The sequence below is a fragment of the Salmo salar genome, chromosome 13, assembly GCF_965601325.2.
Source record: "Salmo salar chromosome 13, fSalSal1, whole genome shotgun sequence".
In the NCBI taxonomy this organism is placed as follows: Eukaryota; Metazoa; Chordata; class Actinopteri; order Salmoniformes; family Salmonidae; genus Salmo; species Salmo salar.
Genome location: NC_138303.1, coordinates 39,730,001 through 39,747,500, shown reverse-complemented (window position 1 = coordinate 39,747,500; position 17,500 = coordinate 39,730,001). Strand labels below are relative to the sequence as shown.

The 17,500-nt window shown below is 46.9% G+C and overlaps 1 protein-coding gene across 1 annotated transcript in view; it reads right to left on the bottom strand.

The window, feature by feature from the left end:
- The window catches only part of LOC106567158 (plexin-A2), a 260,888-nt gene that overhangs the window by 111,240 nt on the left and 132,148 nt on the right, over positions 1-17,500 (bottom strand). Inside the window, exon 4 of the mRNA XM_082960069.1 lies at positions 16,469-16,603. Within this exon, the coding sequence (XP_082816195.1) occupies positions 16,469-16,603 (135 nt within the window). The remainder of the gene's footprint in view (positions 1-16,468; positions 16,604-17,500) is intronic.

Sequence of the window (17,500 nt, the reverse complement as noted above, 5' to 3'; positions counted from 1 at the left end):
GCTGAAACCACACAGTATGGAGCTGATGCTCTTTCTCTACCACAAAACCCTCACAGCAGGATTCTAACTGAACATCTCTCCACCACATCCATCATCCTGTGGCCCTTTCAATTACACAACTCTGATCTTGTCAGGACCAAATATCTCACTGCACTCTGGTCCTGCCGTTATCAAATATCCCATTTTCAAGTGCAGAGCTAATATTTCACCAGGCTGTCTGCCTCTCTGTGGCTCTGCTTTAAATCACTGGCCTTATCTACTCCATACCCCTTCTCATATTATTTGTCCTACATTTTGCATGGCGGATACGATGTGATATACAGTGATCCACATTCATCTTTTATCTGTGAGGGTATGCATAAGTACCTGCGTAGATGACTGTGAGAATGTGTTCTCTCTAGGCTCTCCCTGCATGAGACCGGCTCAGCACTGAGCTCTCCTCCAGCGACTTCCATTAACCAGCCTCCGGCTCTTCCTTATACCGCTAGCTATTACACTAGAATTACTGCTGCATAGGGACACAACACACACACGCATGAGCACACACACACACGCATAGTCACATACACATGGTCTTCGGCTGTCCCGTAGGAGAACCCTTTTTTGGTTCCGGGCAAAACCCTTTTTGCTTCCAGGTAGAACCCTTTTGGGTTCAATGTAGAACCCGCTGTGGGAAGGGTTCTACATGGAACCAACAAAGGTTCTTCAAAGGGTTCTCCTATGGGGACAGCCGAAGAACCCTTTTAGGTTCTAGATAGCAGCGTTTATTCTAAGAGTGTATAGATATGAACGCCACAAGAATTACACAATATTTCATGACCCTAAACATGCCCGGCGGATATAACCCGGAGACAGAGGGTTAATGAGTCAACCCGCGCATCACTAACACACACGCCCGCACACACAACACACAACACAGACACACACTGACTGATTTGCATCCTATCAAACAGCACTTGTCTGCCAATAACGTGTCACGTCATCTCCGTGGCCCTGCCAATCAGGGGGGTCTAGAGGAGATACAGGCAGAATGGAGCCTGTAGCCACTCTGCATCTCTCTACTCTCTACACAAACAGCACATTAGCATATCAATAAAAACATGAGTTACCTCACACTTTCACAGGGTTGGTTAACTCCTGATGTTCCTCAGGTCTCAACCCGAAGAGGTAAATCCGCTTTTCGTTTTAATGCACCCCACTGCTTGAACAATTTGCAGATTTCATTCAAATTGGATGTTCTGGTGCTGCTCAGGCAGTTTAGAGTGTTTCTCAGTTTCGCAGAGAAATGTAACTGTTGTTTTTGATTGTGTTTTTGCGTATTTTTGGTGTATTTTAACATGTATTTATGCATGTGTAGTTTTAAATGTGTATATAGTATATTGATGTGTATTGTGTACACAGGCATCACCTGGAAATGAGACCCTCGGTCTCAGTGTTGACTCCCTGTTAAAACAAACGTTCAATCAAAAACAGGCCTCTACGATACTACGACAAATCACTATGAGAAGCCTTCTGCATTTCACCTCTGCTTGGAGAGAAGAGAGAGGAGACTTCAGACTGAACGGACAACGCTGAACAGGACAGAACATGTAGACTCAGTTCATCAAGCACTACAGATCTGTCTGACGGCTCTGTCGGGGTGGAGAGACAGAGAGAGAGATGAGAGACGGCGAGAGAGGCATTGTGGGATGAGTCCTCCCGGCGGTCCTGTTCTGATAGAGGGGAGAAAGAGAGGAGAGAGTAAAGTCAGATGAGATAGAGGGAGGATGAAGAGGAGAGCGTAAAGTCAGATGAGATAGAGGGAGGATGAAGAGGAGAGCGTAAAGTCAGATGAGATAGAGGGAGGATGAAGAGGAGAGAGTAAAGTCAGATGAGATAGAGGGAGGATGAAGAGGAGAGAGTAAAGTCAGATGAGATAGAGGGAGGATGAAGAGGAGAGAGTAAAGTCAGATGAGATAGAGGGAGGATGAAGAGGAGAGAGTAAAGTCAGATGAGATAGAGGGAGGAAGAGGAGAGAGTAAAGTCAGATGAGATAGAGGGAGGAAGAGGAGAGAGTAAAGTCCGATGAGATAGAGGGAGGGAGGAAGAGGAGAGAGTAAAGTCAGATGAGATAGAGGGAGGGAGGAAGAGGAGAGAGTAAAGTCAGATGAGATAGAGGGAGGAAGAGGAGAGAGTAAAGTCAGATGAGATAGAGGGAGAAAGAGAGGAGAGCGTAAAGTCAGATGAGATAGAGGGAGGGAGGAAGAGGAGAGAGTAGTCAGATGAGATAGAGGGAGGAAGAGGAGAGAGTAAAGTCAGATGAGATAGAGGGAGGAAGAGGAGAGAGTAAAGTCAGATGAGATAGAGGGAGGAAGAGGAGAGAGTAAAGTCAGATGAGATAGAGGGAGGAAGAGGAGAGAGTAAAGTCAGATGAGATAGAGGGAGGGAGGAAGAGGAGAGAGTAAAGTCAGATGAGATAGAGGGAGGGAGGAAGAGGAGAGAGTAAAGTCAGATGAGATAGAGGGAGGGAGGACGAGGAGAGAGTAGTCAGATGAGATAGAGGGAGGAAGAGGAGAGAGTAAAGTCAGATGAGATAGAGAGAGGAAGAGGAGAGAGTAAAGTCAGATGAGATAGAGGGAGGAAGAGGAGAGAGTAAAGTCAGATGAGAGAGAGAGGGAGGAAGAGGAGAGAGTAAAGTCAGATATGATAGAGAGAGGATGAAGAGGAGAGAGTAAAGTCAGATGAGATAGAGAGAGGGAGGAAGAGGAGAGAGTAAAATCAGATGAGAAAGAGAGAGGGAGGAAGAGGAGAGAGTAAAGTCAGATGAGATAGAGAGAGGGAGGAAGAGGAGAGAGTAGTCAGATGAGAAAGAGAGAGGGAGGAAGAGGAGAGAGTAAAGTCAGATGAGAAAGAGAGAGGGAGGAAGAGGAGGGAGGGAGAGAGACAGACAAAGAGAGGATGAAGAGGAGAGAGTAAAGTCAGATGAGATAGAGAGAGGGATGAAGAGGAGGGAGGGAGAGAGACGGAGAGACAAATAATTGAGGGGGACTGGGCTGTTGTTTCTCGCTCCTAGCTGCTGCTGTATTCTGGGTAGAATAAGGTCAGAGCCGTCACCACCACTGTGTTCAGCAGGAAAACGATCAACTCTCACAGCGCTCTGTGTTTCCCACTGCAGCACAACCATTTGGAGACCAGACACACAGCATATGATAATAACAATTTGGTGGGTGCTTATATTTGTCCTATTTCACACATGTACATGTGTGTATTATACGCATGTGTGAATTGGAGACCTGAGACAGTGTGATGCATATGATGCAGGTCTAGTAGCTTGTCGTCCTGCGCCAGGCAGCCCACGGTTACAGGAAAGCAGGCCACCGGGCTGGCAGGATCGTACCGGACCTCCCACTAGCCTGCCAAACCAGACCAGACGAACCCAAGGCCTGCTCAGTGCATGCACACACACCTAATACACACACACACACCTCTAGGCACAGACACACCTGTAGCGTTGGCAGGCTGAGAGTACTTCGTTTCAATTCAGTTTCAGTTTTTATTAGTCGTATGTACAGGATACACATGGTGTACACCGTCCACTCTCTCTCTCTCCTCTACAGCTATAGCATTCTCCATAGCGCCTCAGGACTAAGACACCGCTGGGAGATATTTCAAGAGCACTGAAGTTGTTGTTGTTATTGTCCACACTCACAACAGAGGAGGAGAGAGTCATTATGCATTGCAGACTGTAGCTGTAGACAGACAGAGAGACAGAGAGAGAGACAGAGAGAGAGGGGCAGGCTGGGGAATAGGACCTGCTTTGAGCACATAGAGAAAGAGAGAGAGCGAGAGAGAGAGAGAGAGAGAGAGAGAGAGAGAGAGAGAGAGAGAGAGAGAGAGAGGGAAGAGAGAGGGAGAGAGAAACAGAGAGAGAGAGAGAGAGAGAAAGGGAGAAAAACAGAGGGAGAGAGAAACAGAGAGAGAGAAACAGAGAGAGAGAAAAACAGAGAGAGAGAAACAGAGAGAGAGAAAAACAGAGAGAGAGAGAAAAACAGAGAGAGAGAGAAAAACAGAGAGAGAGAGAGAGAGCGAGAGAGAGAGACACGCAGACACATACACAGCACCACTGCCTCCTACAATTAGATGACAAACAATAATGATGGCAGCACGACATCCTCCCCTCCACCACCACTGTCTGTTGTCTTACTATCTCCCCCCTGACAGACTGAACCAACTCCAGACTGCCTGATGCCTTGAACTGGCACTCACAAACTCCCTCAGACTCTGACTGCTTTAATTAGGCTTGTAAATAATTATTGCAATTAAAGCCTACAATTAGGATAGTGAAACGTCAGCCTGCCATTAGTGGCAAGAAAGGATGCCGGAGGATTCTGTAGACGGGCTGGGAAACACACACAAAGGCTGGGTGACATTATGCAGTCACACGTACAGTCACAGGGAGGTTCACATGGAGGCAGGGATGACGACTGATGACAGAGTAACATCTCAATTAGTGTTCCTCTCTGATTATCCTGCCAGACCTGCTTTGCTCCTGAGCCCTCTACACATCAGACAGAGGGAGAGAGAGAGAGAGAGAAGAAAAAGAGATAAAATCCATTCTTATTCACAGTGAGTAAGAAAACAGCCAGGTAAGAATATTGAGTAAAGATGCTATGCTTTGCACCTAATCACCTAATCAGTGTGATCAGAGAGGAAGAAATACATTTCTGGATATTTGGGGCCTGAAACAAGTTCAAGTACATTTGGGTAGTCTTTCTCTCCGAGATCATGGTCAACTATGTGTCTGATAGTGAACGTTCAACTGACCACACTAGACATGCAGACTTCATACCATCTAGCTACAGGTCATTCATTGTAAGGTCATCATCCACAGTGTAGTGGGGCGGCACGTAGCCTAGTGGTTAGAGCGTTGGGCCACTAACCGAAAGGTTGCTAGATTGAATCCCCGAGCTGACAAGGAAAAACTCTGTTGTTCTGAGCAAGGCAGTTAACCCACGGTTCCCTGGGTGCTGTGGATGTGGATTCAGGCAGCCCCCTGCACCTCTCTGATTCAGAGGGGTTGAATGTGTTAGATGCATTCAATTGTACAACTGACTAGGTCTCCCCTTTAGTAAGAGAAAGAAAGAAAGAGGGATGGAGCTGGTATAGATATCAGTCTAGCCTGGTTCCATGAAAGAAATAATCTGAAGAGGGGTCAGAACCCGGTATAAACCAGTTAAATGTAGCTAAGTCTGCCCCAGTGACTTCTGGCTGATTTAATGGTGTGTGTGTGTGTGTGTGTGTGTGTGTGTGTGTGTGTGTGTGTGTGTGTGTGTGTGTGTGTGTGTGTGTGGGGCCTGCTACCTGTGCTGCTTGCGGCGCCGTGTGTGTGTGTGTGTGTGTGTGCACCCTCTCGGTCCTCTCCCCGCTGCTGCAGCAGCTAGTGATCTGAATTTATTCAATTGGTCCCTTGTTGCTAAATGACACCACAGACTAAATAAAAAAAGTTATTTTCTAAAAAAGTTATTTTACCTTACTGTTTTTTTCTGTGCGGTTTAATTATTTAATTGGTTTCTTTTTGTTCTCCTTGAAATGTGTCATTGAGAGACTGAAGGACAGCATGATCATACCACACAGTACCAGTCAAAAGTTTGGACACACCGACTCATTCAAGGGTTTTTCTTTATTTCTACTATTTTCTACATTGTAGAATAATAGCGAAGACATCAAAACTATGAAATAACACACATGGAATCATGTAGTAACCAAAAAAGTGTTAAACAAATCAAAATATATTTTAGATTTTAGATTCTTCAAAGTAGACAATTTTGCCTTGATGACAGCTTTAATATCAGACAGACCACCCTGTCATGGGACCTCCTCTATTGACTAAGATCAGACAGACCACCCTGGCATGGGACCTCCTCTATTGACTAAGATCAGACAGACCACCCTGGCATGGGACCTCCTCTATTGACTAAGATCAGACAGACCACCCTGTCATGGGACCTCCTCTATTGACTAAGATCAGACAGACCACCCTGGCATGGGACCTCCTCTATTGACTAAGATCAGACAGACCACCCTGGCATGGGACCTCCTCTATTGACTAAGATCAAACAGACCACCCTGGCATGGGACCTCCTCTATTGACTATGATCACTAATAGCCCATCTAAACCAGGAAGCATGGTAAGGTCTCATTTCAGGCTATGGCTGTAAACTAGCAACCCTTTAACCGTCTTCAGCTGTATGGATGGAGCTGCCATGGCTATTCACTGAGTACTCTTTCATTGACCTGAGCTTAGTGGAGAGGGTGGGGGTGTGGGGGATGAGGAAAAGGGCAAAGGGGAAGCGGAAGAGGGGAGAAGGGGGAGACTGGGACCTCCGTGAGCCCTGCTCCCTCCTAATAATTCATGCATTGATGAGGGTTGACAGGACGTGTGCTGCTATCAAATAATGAGGTTAGGATTGGACCATGGTTCCAAGGCACACATGCTGATTAACACTAATCCTGGCTTAAATCAATTAACAATGCATACTCAGGGATTCATGCTAATGAGCTAGCTGCTTTGTTAGCAGGGGTGAAGGAACTTGGTGACCGTGGCGTTCACACGTCAGACAGAGAAACGTGGCAGGAACATGGCTAACAAGACTAGGAGTGGCCTCTCGAAATAGAGAGTAGAAACACACATATGGCGTGTAAACACACTCAGCATGCACACACACACACACACATAGCCGTTAGTCATACAGATGGATGCCACGCATCTCGCGACCCAATCAGCAGCCACCATCCCTAGGCTGACCCTGTCATGTGACCCCTGTGGTTTGATATACAATCTCAGTTAGCCTCTGACCCTCCATCCCCTGACCTAACTGACCAGAGAGCACAGACACTCCCAGTCTCTCACACACACACACACACACACACACACACACACACACACACACACACACACACACACACACACACACACACACTCCCACACACACACACACACACACACACACACACACACACACACACACACACACACACACACACACACACACTCCCACACACTCCCACACACACACACACACACACACACACACACACACACACACACACACACACACACACACACACACACACACACACACACACACACATACACACACACACAGACACACACAGCTGCAGGTTGCAGTGAGCAGTTAACCGGGGGGATTGAAAATGATTTCTATCGAATGAGATGCTAAATGGCTTCATCAATAAGGTGGGATGGCTGTATTGACGGGCATTTATCCTGGTTTGTCCAGGTGTCAATATCAAGTGAAGTTGTCAGCCGGTCAGCCCTCACCCCTGCGGCAGCCAACCTGACCCCAGTACAGCCCTAACATAGCTAACATCTCAGATGAAGGATGATGCCACTTTATTAGGGACTGTTGTAGGAACAACTGACTGGCTGGCTGGCTGGCTGGCTTAACTGCTATAATGTAGTATAGTGTAGAGTAGAGTAGTGTAGTTTAGTATAGTGTAGTGTTGTGTAGTCTAGTGTCGTGTTGTCTAGTATTGTGTAGTCCAGTGTCATGTAGTCTAGGGTCGTGTCGTCTAGTGTAGTGTAGTGTTGTGTAGTCTAGTGTAATCTAGCGTGGTGTAGTGTAGTGCAGCATAGTGTAGTCTAGTGTAGTCTAGTGTAGTGTTGTGTAGTGTAGTCTAGTCTGGTGTAGTCCAGTGTAGTGTAGTGTAGTGTAGTGTAGTGTAGTGGCTGGTGTACTGTAGTGTGTAGTGTTGTGTTGTGTTGTGTAGTGTAGTGTAGTGTGTCCCAGGCCCATATGTTGTAAACAGAGTAGTACTAGTTGGGGTGACTACTCCCCTCACCTCCCCTCACTCTTGTACTGCCCATTCGTGGACGTGTTGCACGAACCATCATGGCTCAACCGCCTCACATAGAGCTCTTTGTCCTTACCCCTTCTTCCATAAAAACACAGCCGCATGTATTTCATGGTCGCATGGCATCATATATGGCGTTACATTGTCAAATGTGTCGTGTAGTGGAAAGCCCATTTAAAACCAACGCAAACTCTAATATGACTGTATGATTCCTGGTACTCAAATCACCATGGCTAGAAAACCCAACCATGGATGGACACAATTGGGGGATTAAGAATTCATTCATGAACCACTACAGGGATTGGATGCAGCCTCACATCTCCTATTCAAAAGACATTAACGGGGAATGACTGATGGACACATATAATATATACAGTGCATTCGGAAAGTATTCAGACCCCTTAACTTTTTTCACATTTTGTTACGTTACAGCCTTATTCTAAAAAGGATTACATCATTTTTTCTCCTCATCAATCTACACACAATACCCCATAATGATAAAGCAAAAACATTTATACATTTAAAAAACTGAAATATTACATTTACATAAATATTCAGACCCTTTACTCAGTACTTTGTTGAAGAACCTTTGGCAGCGATTAAAGCCTTCTTCTTTGGTATGACACTACAAGCTTGGCACACCTGTATTTGGGGAGTTTCTCTAATTCTTCTCTGCAGATCCTCTCAAGCTCTGTCAGGTTGGATGGGGAGCGTAACTGCACAGATATTTTCAGGTCTCTCAAGAAATGTTTGATTAGGGTTCAAGTCTGGGCTCTGGCTGGGCCACTCAAGGACATTCAGAGACTCCTGCATTGTCTTCCTGTTGGAAGGTGAACCTTCGCCATCAGGTTATTGGTCACCTCCCTGACAAAGGCCCTTCTCCCCCGATTGCTCAGTTTGTCCGTGCGGCCAGTTCTAGGAAGATTCTTGGTGGTTCCAAACTTCTTCCATTTAAGAATGATGGAGGCCACAGTGTTCTTGGGAACCTTCAATGTTGCAGATATTTTTTGGAACCCTTCCCCAGTTCTGTGCCTTGACACAATCTTGTCTCGGAGCTCTACGGAAAATTCATTCAACCTCATGGCTTGGTTTTTCCTCTGACATGCACCGTCAACTGTGGGACCTTATATAGACAGGTGTGTGGCTTTCCAAATAATGTCCAATCAATTACATTTTCCACAGGTGGACTCCAATCAAGTTGTAGAAACATCTCAAGGATGATCAATGGAAACAGGATGCACCTGAGCTCAATTTCGAGTCTCATAGCAAAGTGTCTTACTTATGTAAATAAGGTATGTCACTTCTGTTTTTTTAAACCTGCAAGCTTGTAGCATCATACCCAAGAAGACTCAAGGCTGTAATCGCTGCCAAAGGTGCTTCAATAAAGTACTGAGTAAAGGGTCTGAATACTTATGTAAATGTGATATTTCATTATTATTTTTTTTTAATACATAGAATAAAAAAATAACCGTTTTTGCTTTGTCATTATGGGGTACTGTGTGTAGATTGATGAGTAACAATTTTTATGTAATCCATTTTAGAATAAGGCAGTAACGTAACAAAATGTGGAAAAAGTCAAGGGGTCTGAAGACTTTCCAAATGCACTGTATGAGCCTTATGAGGCTAGATCACTGGAACAGTCTGAAAAGAGACTTGATGATTTCAACACATTCCATTCCATTCTAGGGTCTTTTGATTATATCCTGAAAGCAGCCGTCTGATCGTTCAACCTCTCTATTCTAGTGGTGAGAGCCTATTTAAATCCAGTTTTTGTACGGGGCCAGCAGGGTGACAGTGATGTGTGAGAGCCACGAGAGATCAGGGTCAACGTTCAAAACCCTCTACTTGTTCCCTTTCTGCGGCTAAAACAGCTGCCTTCTAACATGGCTGCCTTCAGGTCAGAGCAGGGTCACGGGACGGAGATGGACAAGACCGGGTTGGAGGAGAGTGTGGAAGGGGCACTTGACTACAAACTCAGAGAAAGTGAGTGTGAGAGAGAGGAAGGAGAGGGCCAGTAGAGCGAAAGGAGAACGTGAATGGAGGGATAGAGGGAGAAGGAAAGACAGAGAGACCATTAACCACCAGTCTTTTGTCTGGCTGCCATCTTGACATCACTCACTATTCTTTGCCCTCTTTTGTTGGCCACTATTTTTTAACATTTCCCAGACTTCCCCTATCCCCCTACTGTATGGGCAGGTCACTGTTCCTGTTCTTGAATGGTGCAGAATGCAGGAATCACACTGAGCTAACATTCCAGACCTCAGGTCCTCTTCCTGGAGCTGCTGTCTGAAGAAGAGTTTAAAATAGAGTGGCTCGTTTTAAAGGCCAAGTCTAGTAGAGGAGGGAGGAGGGAGGAGAGAGAGGAGAGGTGGAGAGAGAGAGAGAGCAAGGGAGAGAGGCGAGAAAGAGAGGAGAGAGAGGAAGAGAGGAGAGAGAGTGGTGAGAGAAGGGAGAGAGAGCTCTTAAGAGAATATTAATGCTGGTTTGTTCTCATTAATCACATCCTCCTGTTCCATTTTGTTCATGAGTTCCACACACACACACACACACACACACACACACACACACACACACACACACACACACACACACACACACACACACACACACACACACACACACACACACACTACACACACACACACACACACACACACACTGAGACCACACACCACTGAGACACACACACACACCACACACGCTTGAAGTGCACACCTCCCTCCCTCTCTAATGGCTGTGAGCCAATCCAATCTGCATGTGGTCTATATGGTGTAAACCTGGGAAACAAAAGACTCTCCAGGAACAGTGCTGCTTTACGGACGACTAGATTGGGCTCTGCTCTGCAACATCAGCCCTGCCTCTGCAGGATCACACCAGAATAATATCAGCCCTTCTCCAGACGGTGTTTGCCCATTAACACATGAAATCACACTGTCATATGCACCAAGGTCTGGCATTCTAATGATCCAGTGGTGTGTCACCCAATCTAAGCCTGGCAGCAGAAGGTGTGAATAAATCCTATTTCCAATTTCTCCCGTCTTGATAACCACTGAACCCATTTCCTCCGAATGTCTTTACGCTGCTTAAACAAAGGTAAAGAAGAGTGGGGGGTTTGGGGATAGGGGATAGAGGGTAGAGGGTGGGGGCATTGAGCCCAAAATCCTACAAAATAAATAAATATAAAAAGGAAATCATGCATGGATTTCAAATTTCACAGCTGAGCACTTGGGAGAAATTGCCAAGCTTGAAAAAAAAAGAGTATTTTCTTTGCAAATGATCTCTGAACTGTAATGTTGCCGATGTTACATGGTATGATGGGGGGGGCATTCCCTGCTAAAGAGACTGTTGGAGAGTGACAGAGACAGCAGCACGTCTGTATGTGGCTGTAAAGAGGAAGGAGAGGATAGACAGGATATAGCCTGTTAAAGGCTAGTGTGTTTTACAGGCCAGCTAGGTCTCTGTGGGTTCGTCACACCACTGGGACTCTCACACTCCTCTTCATTCAGAGGTGGACAAAAGAAAGCTGCTATTTCACTGGAACGAGCTTGAGTGTTAAGTGTACCTTTGGCAAACGTCCTAAAACATCATAAAATCAACACCTGGGCCTGTATTCACAAATCGTCTCATAGCAGGAGTGCTACTGATCAGCAATAGATGCTTTGTGAATACAGGCCATGAATTATTCTCCAGCCTACGTTTGTGACGGAATACTATACCATTAAAACAACAGACTAGTTCCTCGACTGTTTGTGCGTGCGTGCGTGCGTATCAGAACACTGTGTGAGAACAACAGCCTAGTCCCTTTCCTCCACATGTGCTGCGGCTGCATCTGACTGATGTTTGGCTCTAATTGGTGTTTGGAGAAGCAGCCTGGGTAAATATAATGGTTTCTCCACAGGTATCACTTCTGAAAGCCCTCACATGTGAGATCTGGATTATTCCACATGAATCATTTATTGCTGAACACACCGGCCGGTTGACCACAGCACAACGCACACACACACACACACACACACGTAGGACACACCTCCCAGCCAGCGGCAGTCCGCCACAACGATAATAATCCGTCCAGTGACTCAACAGTGTGTGATGATGATATTGGGCCCATCACAATGACCATGAAAGGGCCTAATCAAAACAGAAATAATCCACCTTATAAAAGAGAATTCTTGATTGCCAGGTGATTGTCCCAATTCATGCCTCTCTCTCCACTGCATCACATCGATAAAACCCACAACAAAGAGAACAAATACCCTGTAAGCGGCCCTGTGTGCGACTGGCAGTGTGTGTGTGTGTGTGTGTGTGTGTGTGTGTGTGTGTGTGTGTGTGTGTGTGTGTGTGTGTAGGTGCGCCTCACTTTTGTTTCCCCACCTGGTGGCTATGCATACAGAGCTAGTCTTATTCTGAGGCAGAGCACGTTCTCCCATGAGGAGAAGACAAACAGTAGCCAGCCAGTAACTAGTGGCTAGGTGAGGCAGGGTGGGGCCGGCAGAACTAACACACTCCTGGATTTACATGTGGAGCCAGTGCCAGGTGTTTTTCAGCATAGAGATACAATTATAGAGAGGCTTATCTCATAGATCCCCAATGCTCTAGAATGGATGAATTCATCATCAGTCTAACAAAGGGATTGTTCTATCTCTAGGTCTAACTGCTTTCCATACCTGTTTCAGGAGCCTCTATTGCTCCCAGAGCTGTTACAAGCCCCTTTGTATTGGGCTCTAGCTTGGCTCTCTAGCCTTCAGATGATGCAGTGTTTGATAAGTGGTGCACACGTGTCAACTGTGTTATTCTGTTTGAAAAGGCAGTGATGTTGATCAAATATAAAACACAGAGAAATGTGAGGCATTTCATCATGAGACATTTCACATGATTTCAACACAAACTCAACAACCTCTCTTACACGCGTGCGCGTGCGCACCGCACACGCACGCACACTTCCATAGGGAAGGCTGTTCAGCTGAATATGCTAAAACAACTCTGACCTTTTCCTCCCATCGCTGCATTGGCCTTCAGCTCTCCTCCACATCACCATGGTTAAGTCCTAAAGGACACACTGTTCCCTATACAGTGCACTACTTTTGACGAGGGCAAGTATGTACAGAATAGGGTGTCATTCGGCACACGCAACCCATCACTGTATTATAACCCTATAAATAACTAGCACCACACCACAGACTTACTGACTGCACTGCTACTCCCCCTAACATGTGATCTGAGACACACACACGCATTCCTCAAAGGATCTGCATGACGACGGTCTGACTGGAGACATACAGGGTCACTTTGTCTGAACGAGTCAGGGATCTCATCTCTAGCCCATGTGACACAATTCTTTATTGGTGCAACTTTGAAAGAGTCATTCAAGTGAAGACAAGCTGGATGAATCTGGAGAAAAAAAGCATAAATATCTCCCTAGACAAAAGTAGGTGTCGGCCGGGCAGGCGGAGGGAGCACCGTGCTGTATGAATCAAATCAAATAACAGTGGTGAGTGTCTCAGGTCTGTCCTGTCAGTGATGATCCAGCACCCTCCACGCTCACAGGCAAGGCACGCTCACACACACACACACGCACACCACACACACACACACACACACACACACACACACACACACACACACACACACACACACACACACACACACACACACACACACACACACACACACACACACACACACACACACACACACACACACATCACTCCTGAAGAAAGAAAGGCAGCCATTCAGCCAGCTCTTTCATCAGTTCCAGCACACTGCCTCACATTGGACCAATCTAACTGGATCATTACTATGGTGGATGGTATTGTCATTACAGCTGGAAAAACAAAAGCTAGTTTGAGATGGCACTACGATTTGAATCGATCGAATAAAAAAGAGACATTTGAGAAATGTGTGTGTGTGTGTGTGTGTGGTGTGTGTGTGCGAGTGAGAGAGATGGAGAGTCCTTTGTAAGTGCTAGACAATCTCTTCTGAATACTCCATAACAGAGTAAATGAACAGGGTCTATGCATATGCACTAGATGTAATCTATACTGTATAGTGAGAGAGAGGCTGGATGAAGAGGCACAAAGCATTTTGGAGACATTCATTTGAATATTGAATGTAGAGAGCAGTGTTCACAAGTGTGTGTAATTATAGCATTTGCGTGAGTGTGTGTGTGTGAAAGCCAGAGCCAGAACAGTATCAGAGAATCAATGCAAATAAGACCAGAGTAGGTGTGTGTGTGTGTGTGTGTGTGTGTGTGTGTGTGTGTGTGTGTGTGTGTGTGTGTGTGTGTGTGTGCGTGTATATAAGCGCTCCACACCTCCCACATCCTTCTCACCCCTGACACAACACACACAGAGGGGTGTGATGGAGATCTGTCTGAGAGACCAGATCCTGGAGTGGGCTCCCTCTGCTCTCAGCAAACATTACCACCATGAGCCCAACACACACACACACACACCCTCTTTCTCTCTCCCTCTCTGCCAGCCTCTTCATCCCTGCGCCAGACACACACACACACACACACACACACACACACACACACACACACACACACACACACACACACACACACACACACACACACACACACACCACACACACACACACAGTCTCATTGTTATTCCGAGTAGGAAGCAACAACTGGAGCCAAATCTGTCCCCTCTCCACTCTTCAATTTGCTATCACCCCCCCCCTCCCCCCCCTTTTGTTTATCATCTACTTAAATCATGTGTTTCGCCTCCAACGCCTCGCCGATGGAACAGGGTGTCGTCTCTATCAGAGGGAACCCATGATGCTGTGGAGCTGTGATCACGGCATCATGTGGGCAGTGGACACAGGGGAATAAGGGTAGGGGTGCTCTTAAAGGCTATGAGTCATTGTCAAGTGACTGGCTGTATGCAATGTACAATGTTATTCACTATCAGTCGAGGAATGTTGTGGTAACGGTCCGGTCTGATGACGACCACCCCAGGTTTCCTCAGGCTATATTCTGTAGTAGCGGCGATAGGAGATGCTGTATCATTACGAAGTACTGATATGAGTCGCTGGACTACCCAGTACTAAGAAATGTTCTCCTTCCGCGTGTGAAAAGACAGCGTGTCACATAGAGAAGTCACACGACAGATTATCACACTTTAGAGACACAATCAGAACCTTGGCATGACGATACACTCAACCCACAGCCATGTCCCAACGAATCAGGCCAGGGTAAGGCCGGATGGCAGGATTTGCTGAGTGTTACAGGAGAAATAGAAAGAGAGGGGGTAGCGAAGGACAGAGAGACAGAGACGGAGAAAGAGCGAGAGAAAGGAAGAAAGAAAGACGGAAAGAGAGGGAGAGCTGTGGGTGTGTAGCATAGAGCGTGTCTGACTTGGGCTGAATCCTAATCCTGTTACTCTGTGAAGTGTGACTGTGGAGCAGAGAAGCAGCTCCGTTGAACATGCACGGCAACAAGCACGGCAACAAGTCAATGGCGGTGTGACGTCCTCATCCACATTCTCTACGCCCCCCCTAGCACCTGGAGAGAGAGAGAGACAGGCGCCCACTGCCAGAATACTAGTGACATCAACAACAATGCACACGTAACTACTCTTCTTCACACATGACTGAGGGAAGGGAAGGACCCTACGGAGACGACAAATCCAAGCCTGCACCGAGACCAAAGCACAAATGGAAGACACTCTAAAATACATCAACACCAATCAGCAGCCTAGCAACGTACACTGGGCATGTGCAGGAATCAACCCAATCAGGGATGCCCATTCCTTTGCTTTCCTGATCATGTGACGAGAGGAGACTACAGGAGCTGTTGGTGATGGCAGGTCGTCTAGATATACAGAGCCAGTCTCCTTCCTTGTGTGACCTGCCTCAGTCCCTCCTCGGGCCCAGTGGAGGCCAGTTGGTTTCTCTTTAAAGGTAGGAGGAGAGACAGTCATCTGTCACCTCTGTATGACAGCGTAATGCTGTGTAGCGGGATGTCTTTGAGGCTCTACTCTCTTCTCCTCTGAGCCTGTTTAATATGAGGGCCTATTGATGGCTATCTGCTATCAGCTGCTGCTGTGGTGGCCACGCTTTGTCACTTCATTAGAAGTGTGGTGACGGGGTGACCTTGCACTTTGTCTCCTCCTCCTCACTCCTCCAGCTGTCCCTCTTCCCCTCATCACTCACTCTTTCTTCGGACCACGCAGCCAGCCAGCCAGTTCCCTACGCTCTGTCTCCTCCCTCCCACTCTCCCTCCCTCTCTACCCTCATACCTACATCCCTCTCCTTCCTACATTACCAGATATTGTCACCCCCCCCACACACTGCTTGCGTGCCACCCTGGTTACTTATAGTGTCACACAAAGGGGTTGGGGGGGGGGGGCTGGCTATCTTACACACACACACACACACACACACACACACACACACACACACACACACACACACACACACACACACACACACACACACACACACACACACACACACACACACTAGGGTGCCACTTTGCCATGTCAGTATCAATGCTGCTTGATATCAGCTGTACAATGTACCCCTGTGACCTGTCTTCTACCGAACAGCACCATTGTGTGTGTGTGTGCGTGTGCGTCAATGTGTGTGTGTGTGTGGCTTTACTCACCTGTTTCTCTGACATGACGTAGAGGTAGTTGTGGTCCAGAGAGAAGGCCATGTCTCTGAGGATGGGGCTGCCGTCCTTGATGACCAGCTTCGTCTCATACTGCACCCCACCGTGAGGAGGACCGTCCACACGGATCTGACCGGACAGACAGAGACACACAAAGGGTTAACGTTCCTGTATTAAACACACGATGACTGACTGACGGACAGAGACACACTGAGGTTAGATGTTACTGTGTTGTATGAAAGAGTAAATATGATGGCAGTATAGCATTTCAAATGGCCTCAATATAGACATATATCGTCTCAAACATGACATTGGGGATCTCAATGTTAAATCCACATGCTAGGATTTGGTCTTTTTTTCTGACATTGGTGTAGCTCATCAGCACATATATGAACCTCTGATTGAAAACACATCTCCACCGTGTAAAAACGCTCTAATGTCTCGTGCCTTCCCAAATAAAGGTTGCCACTTCCCAAATAAAGGTGACAGTAAATCTCCGGAGGGACCATGGGATCCAGGCGACTGGCGGTGGCGTGAGAGAGAGATAGCTGTGTGATGTCACGTGTCGCTGTGGTAACATGAAAGCTGATGGCTCTATCATCTGTTGGGCCCCTCCTTCCTCTCTATACCCGTATATCTATTCCCAGGGTGACAGGCCCAAAGAGCACCCCGGTCCCACAACGAAACCCTCACCCCTACCGCACCCCCCAGCCCCACCCTGGCGGGTCGTCTCAAGGTCACATGTCTGTCATGAGAAGGTCCTCCGGGAGGAGGGGCGAGGGTTGGTGGGGGGGGCAAGGGGCGGTTATAGGGGCCAAACACAATAGAACAAAGGTGAAGGAAGTTGAACTACAGCCCTGATTCATTGCCTCAAAGCCTAGAGGTTAGCCAGGGTTAGCCAGGTCCATAGAGCCGGGCCGTATGGTTCCGTATGGGTGAGCACAGCTCAAAGACTGAATAGCTTCTGAACAGAAGCTGAATGTGAAAACCAGCAGTTCCATTCCATGTCAGTCCTGACCCTCACCC